Source organism: Hipposideros armiger, unplaced genomic scaffold, assembly GCF_001890085.2.
Source record: "Hipposideros armiger isolate ML-2016 unplaced genomic scaffold, ASM189008v1 scaffold_247, whole genome shotgun sequence".
Taxonomy (NCBI): domain Eukaryota; kingdom Metazoa; phylum Chordata; class Mammalia; order Chiroptera; family Hipposideridae; genus Hipposideros; species Hipposideros armiger.
This window is the reverse complement of record NW_017731597.1, coordinates 2,143,118-2,150,044: the sequence shown is the minus strand read 5'-3', so window position 1 is coordinate 2,150,044 and position 6,927 is coordinate 2,143,118. Positions and strand designations below refer to the sequence as shown.

General features: G+C 43.8%; 2 protein-coding genes across 2 annotated transcripts in view; both read right to left on the bottom strand.

Annotated features, from left to right (window-relative positions):
- Positions 1-6,927, bottom strand: part of PDE4DIP (phosphodiesterase 4D interacting protein) — a 225,947-nt gene that overhangs the window by 91,113 nt on the left and 127,907 nt on the right. Inside the window, exons 8-10 of the mRNA XM_019655807.1 lie at positions 2,635-2,955; positions 1,448-2,527; positions 201-231 (exon numbers count right to left, since the gene is read on the bottom strand). Of these exons, the coding sequence (XP_019511352.1) occupies positions 201-231; positions 1,448-2,527; positions 2,635-2,955 (1,432 nt within the window). The remainder of the gene's footprint in view (positions 1-200; positions 232-1,447; positions 2,528-2,634; positions 2,956-6,927) is intronic.
- On the bottom strand, positions 45-3,108 carry LOC109389875 (uncharacterized). Its single transcript, XM_019655809.1, has one exon. It carries the CDS (start codon positions 2,573-2,575, stop codon positions 1,385-1,387), a length of 1,191 nt encoding a protein of 396 aa, XP_019511354.1. The 5' UTR covers positions 2,576-3,108; the 3' UTR covers positions 45-1,384.

Genomic DNA, 6,927 nt, shown 5'->3' with positions numbered 1-6,927 from the left:
AGTATTTTAAATTAAATATGGAGAAAATACTCTTGTTTTGCCTGCAATTTTCTAAGTCTTTCCCTTTCTACAATATTGACCATATTTGAGAGGGGTAAATAAAAGCTTAATTGCCACCCACCCTGTCCAGACTACTTTTAGATCCTAATATGAAAACACCATGCTTAATTTGTGCCATCTATGTCTGGTCACACAAATACTGGAGAGCCCAAATTTAGCTGTGAGGCTCCACTGAAAGAAAAGAGGCAAAAGAAAAGTATATAAGCGTCAGGCATATTGATACTTAACATTTTATACAAATGAAAACACATGTTAAAACTTTTTCATAACACTTTCACATATGCTGTTTCTGACAATTTTGTGTAAATTTAAAAATGTCTCCCATTTGCTGCTTCAGTTCATATTGGATACGGATTTTACAATTTCATTTGTTACCTCGCTCTCTATTTCTAGGATGATGTTGACCTTAGCAGGCTTTCCAAAAATGCCTTCTTGATTGTCCACCCTTGTAATGGTATCACTAAAGAGTGTGTATCAAGTAGAACATGCCAGATGTTACACAAAGTTAACTGAACCTAGCATTTACTGTTGCTATAGAAACAAAATAGCATCTGTTAGGTCCCTGTATACAGCTGAATTTAAAAGGCTGGTATGAAATCAATTCAGCAGATATGAACAGCTCAAATTAAGATCAACTGCCATAGCCTAGTCATTAAGAAATTCAGGGAGTATAATGGATGAAACTTTCCTATCACCCAATAATGGATGAATCCTTTCTTAATATCACACATCTTCTAAAGAAGCTCTGTAGACAAACTGGCTGGGAATAGTTTTTGCCTTAACATTTTAAATGACAACATTTGAATTCCCAAGCCTCTTTTATGGGCAAGTCATCAGTAGTCCTCAAATGACCTATTAATTTAGTATAAATATTGCCCAGATGTTACAATATTTTGGCGAATATGTTTGCCCCAAACCTTTACCCTAAGCGCTAATCATTTTGAGGCATATCTGGGGAAAAAAGGTTTAATGCTCCGGGGAGAACTAACTCCCTTAACAGAATGAGAGGAAACATGTACAAATCTAAACATGAAAACAAGGCAATAAAAGGGGGGGGGAATGAAAAAGAGGGAAGAGTTCTAGTGCCAGAAATAAGATTATATGTCTTTTCACTGGGTAAATGTGAATTAGAAATCTTTATCTTTAACAGGTCTGTAATTTTGATAATTAATGGGAAGGCCAATATTGTTACAAAGAGGATTATGAAAAGCAAATTGAGTGTGAGCCTCATTTACAAAATGGGACACCAGCAAAAGGCACACACAAAAAAGGTCTCCATGATTCTTTTCTGAAGTCTAGAATATTATTAACCTTCACCTGGACATCATGTGAAGCTTGGGGCCGGAAAGCTATCATCGAAAAGGCACCATTTAGCCATTTTGTATACCTGAACCCGGAGTGGCAAATATTCTTCGCAGAGATCATCCCACAGTTCCTGCAGGTCTGAAATCTCCAAGGGATAACTGACAGGTGTCTTGTAAAGGGGTCTCAGTGACCGGTTAAGGAAACCGGAACTAACGCCATCTGCCATGATAGGGCCAGGCCTGGCTCCAGGTGGGCTGGATTTCACTGGAATGGGAAGCTTGCTCCCTCGGGGGCTCTGGATGGGTTTATAATCAAGGCCTTTAATCACGCTAAGAGCTAGCTCCAGCTTGTGGTTACACATATGCGGGGGGGCCTGTTCATCTGAGCAACAGTCACACTTCACTGGTTCCTTTGGGCTCCTCTCCGTGTCCTCATCCTTTTGCTGTGGAGGACTAGCCTGGACACTTGCATCCAAAGACTCCACAGAGGATCCCGGGGTCCCTTCCTCCATGCTTTCTCCATCTGGGGGTCCTTTCGCGCTGGCTAAGTCCGGTGGCCCAACCTCAGACAATGCTGGTTCTTCCGTGCAAATGCTGGTGGACCACCTGGAAGAAGGGGCGCACGAGATACTTCTGGCCACCTTCCGAGGCACTTTACAAATGGCTTCATAGTCCGAGTCAGCAACCCGCAAAGCGGCACAACCACGGCATCTCCTGGGTCGGTTGGCAGGGCCTTCGGAAGCATGGCAGCTGTGTGGCTCCTGAACCTGGTCCTCGTTTTCGACCCAACACTCAAACCCTGAATAGGCGAAATCTTCCTGGAGCAAAGCGGAGTATCTCACATCGGGTAAGCCGGAAATGTCAACCGTCCCACTCCCGGGCGCCTTGGTCTCCGCGCCGGAGTCCTCGTTGTTCTTGCGATACATGCTAGCAATGCAGAACTTGAGGCGGTCCTTCTCCAGCAGCAGCTTCTGCAAGCGCTCGATAGAAAGGGCTTCGATCCGGGCGATGACGGTGTCGAATCTGTAGATCCGATCGAGCATGAAAGCACACTTGCTGCAAGCAAACTCGGCTTTGCCGTCGCGGGAGACATCCTTGCCCAGGACGTGCGAGAGCAGAACCTGGAGGTTGAGCTTGGACGCCGTGTGGAAGATCCAGCGCCGCTGGTTTCCGCACAGCTCCCGGGCACAGATCCTGCAAATCTCCTTCATCTTCTCTCTCAGCCTCTGCCGAGCTTCCCTGAGGCGCCTGCGGCTCGGCGATCACTCACTGGCGCCGGGCTGCGCTCCGTCTCCCGCCTCGGTGGCCTGCCGCCGGCATGGCACAGCCCGCTGGGGTCCCCACCGTGCAGGGGCGCCCCTTCTTCCAAGACCGGCGCGCGGGCTCTGGGTACCAGAGTGGTCGGCCCCGCCCCTCGGGGAGGGCGCGGGCGTAGAAACGCCTCAGGGGGATGCTGAGTGACAGCAGCGCGGGCCGCGCTCGGAACCTGCCATGTCTCCGCCAGCTGTCGCTCCCGCCAGCCCAGCCGCCGCGTCCTCAACGTCCTCCTTCCAGCAGGCTGGGCTCGCCGTCCACTCGCCGCCGCGGGTCGCTGACGCAAAGGCTCGGAGGTTGAGGATCAGGTTTCAAGATGGCGTCAGCGGCTCGGCGCCTGCGGCCACCCGCTCGCTTCTCTGGGATCTGTAGTCCCGGAGGCCGCGCCCCCGCTCTGCGCATGCGCCCTGGCGAGCGCGTCCCTTCACCCCCTAATCGGGTCACCGCTCGTCGCTGTGGAANGTTTCTTTCCTTCATACTTTTCCTTTCAAACTCTAATCACCACCTTGCAGGCAGAGTTACAGCTTACCTTAAATCCCTTCCTGCCATCCACTGAATGGAAGTAAAAGGATTTCAGAAGAAAAATCTTTTCTATTCCTCCAGTGCTATTTACCAATTTTTCTACGTCAGCATGGATTTATAATAGCCCTACACTAGCCAGCACAGCTATTAAGTACCCTAGTATGCAAAGCATCATGGAGGCTGGAGCGGGGAGCTACATGATAAATAAAGGAACAAGGAAATACACAAAATATCAGATAGTGACAAGTCCCGTGCAGTAAAACAAGAAAGCATGATAAAGTGGTGAAGGTACTACGCTAGGCTGGTTGATCAGTGGAAGGTCTCTAGGAGGCAACATGTCAATGGAGGTCTGAAGGACAAGGATCCAGACCTCCAAAGATCTACGGAAGGAGCTAGGCTGAGGGAACAGCTCATGGAAAGGACCTGGGGTGGATAAGAGCCCAGGAAAGAGAAAGGCCGATGGGACTCGAGTATCACTTTTCAGTAGAAATACAACAGGAGCCATATGTGTAACTTTAAATTTCCTAGTATCTTCATTGACTAAAGCAAAAATAAATAGGTGAACATAATTTGCATAAAAGATCTTATTTAACCCAATATATTACACCCAAAATATTATCATAAACATGTATTCAATATAAAAATTATTAACAAGATAGGGTACATTCCTTTCACACTAAGTCTTTAAAAAGAGGGGTATGCTTTACACTCACAGCACATCTCAATTTAGTCTAGCCACATTTCAAGTGCTTAATAGCCACATAAGGCTAGTGGCTGCCTTGCTGGGCAGGACAGGGCTAGAACGTTATGGGCAAAGGGGACAGTAATCCACAAGGAGGTGGAAAGAAAGGCGGGGGGCCAAGTCATAGGCACCTTCTGTGCAGCATGGTTAATGAAACTGAGTTTCATTCTAATTAAAACCAGAATGGACTGCAGTGTCTTTAACAGAGAAGTAGTCCAATCATATTTAAATGTTAAAAAGATGACTCAAGCTGCTCTGTGGTGAATGGATTGTGGGGAGAGCGCCAGTAGAAACATGGAGACCAGGTAGGAGGCGATGGCAGTAATGTTTGTGAAGGATAATGGTACCTTGGATTGTAGTGGTAGTGATGGAGCGGGGGAGAAAGGGATAGACTTTGGTATGTTTTAAGAGCAGAATCAACGGGACTGGATGGTGGGAGAGAGAGAGAGAAAAGCAGCAAGGAACATGACTCCTACGAAATTGAGATTTTTGTTGTTTGTGGCATAACAGAGAGCCTCGCCCTGAAGCAATGAGCTTATGTCACACCATGGGAGAGGTAACTATTTAATAGATATGCACAATTCTAACCGATAAATAGCTTTATCATGTACTTAATAAAACATTCTCTACAAAATTTGGCTTACTTCCTCAGTGTAAAACAACTTTCCAATAACATCTATTATAAGATATTTTTCAAATTTAAACTATGACATACAGAATTAAAATAGCCCCAAGTTTAAAATGGCAGGAAAGGTGATCATATTTACAAGTGCTCTAAATGAAAGAATCTTAGCGCTGTGAAGAAAACTTTTTAACTAACGATCTAGATGGTCCAATCCCATCTTCCATTTGAGGAAATGGAGACCTAGAGAAGGTAATCATTCGTCCAGAGGAACCCAAAAAATCAGGCAGAGGGTCCAATTAAACCGAATGCAGCGCACTGAAGTTGGTGATGTATCTTTCACCTCCATAAACCACTGCCTACCAAAATGCCTGGGCTATTGTAGGGAGCAAAGGTTTTTGTTTAACAAGTAAACAAACAATAAAAACAAAGGCAAACAAACAGAAATAGGCCTGGCAAATGTTCTAAAATGTTCTAATCCTTCACTGGCTCTCTGAGAAATGAGATGTGAGAAAGAGAGAGATCGCTAATATAGATATTTCAACAGCAACTTTAAAGCCAAAGAACGCCATAGAAAAGTACATATGAACCTAGATCTCATCTGAACCCACCCTGACATGAATTATCACAGGAAAGCCCTAATTCTGTAAGTGTAATGTGATGACCTAAAAGCTGGAAGCTGTTTGTTTTTTCTTTCTTCATAATACTTGATTGTTTTAGATCTCATAAAAAAGTCCTTTCAGATTAGCGTGCCAAAAGAGCACTCAGCAAAGTCCCACTGAGTCCACAGCTCATAATGAACTCACGTGAAGGATCAAGTGCATAAACCAACAGCTCTTAGACGAAAATTGTATAGAGCTATCTTCCATTTTTATAGATTTTTAATCAGTAATACATGATTTGGTTGATCAGTGTTACTCTCCAGACTATCAGCCACTAAAATCATGTTGTAATAATAATATAATTTTAAATTATTATATGTTGCTTTTGACTCAAGACAAATGCTTTCCGGTATCAGAAAAGAGAATTCCTTCCAGGCCTAATGTTGTACAATGTAAGGCCTCCAGGTGAAAAGGCAGTCGCAATTTAGACCTTGCGGACTAACAGCATTTTTCTGGGCACTTTTCTAGCCCTCACAATAGCAAGTCATAGATCTCAAGCTGCTGTAATTTTCTACCCTGTTGTTAATAAGAAGAGATACACAAGAACCAACAACTAGTGTAAAATTAAAGGTCTAATCTCTGACCAGCATCTAACGCTTCCATAGTCCAAAGGGCCTGATCTGGGTGACGTAGCTAAACTATGAGCGGTGTAACCTACCACAGTCACACAGGAGCAGGTGCTGGCATTGCAAGGAAATTACACACGGGCCAGAGCCGACCTGATGTTTACTAAGGGACCACACCCCTTCCAACATAGCTTTTTTGGTTCAGGGCCAGACAATAAAGAAGAAAAGTACCAGCTAGAATAAGGCTTCACACCTTTCTTTAGATATGTAAACAACCTTGGGTCTTCAGGCATAAATTCTGTGGAAGGCAAATAGATTAATGTACATAATATCAGAAAACTACCCTGTGGCTTGCTTTTCTTTAATATAAGGAAGAAAGAATGAAAGAGAGAAAAGAAGAAAAGCAACCGGGGGGAATTGTGATGGTGATATTTAAGAGTGCACAGAATGGGGTTAAGTAGATTAAACAAAGGAATCAAAATGACCTTACAGAACTATCAATGTTGCTCTTTAGGATAAGAGGTTCTCCTCATATTTGTAGTACCATTTAGCTAAAGAAAAACTTGGTTTTTTTCATGGTTTTTTTCTTTCCATAAGCTAAAAAGACAACTACCAAAAATAATTTGCATTTGTTTCTGTTCTTTCCACATTTGTTCAGAGAAACAGACAAAAACCAACCTGCCTTTGTCCCACTTAGCTCTGGCTTTGCCATAAAGCACACGGGCCTTAAGGAGCTTAAATGTCACCCTGACTTAAACAATAGATCAGGGGTCCAAAATATACATTTTATTTTCAAACACGTTGAGCCCAATTTATCATTCTATTTACCCCACATCCTTAATTATTCGAGCAAACGGTACAGCATAGAAACGCCAGGATTCTTCAAGCTGAATATTACTTTCCCCCTCCTCTCGATGTTTTATCATCCAACAAACAGTAAAGAATGTAAGCCAGGGGACGGCAGAAAGGTCATATACTATTGTCTTAAACATCAATTTTTCCAATGTCCAAATTCAGTGAGTGAAGTGAAGGGACTTGGCTTAAAAGTACAATTACCAAATTTTAAATGTGCTTATTAGGATGACAATTTCCTTCACAGAATCCCTAAAGAATCCTCCTGAAATCCTTCGGTTAT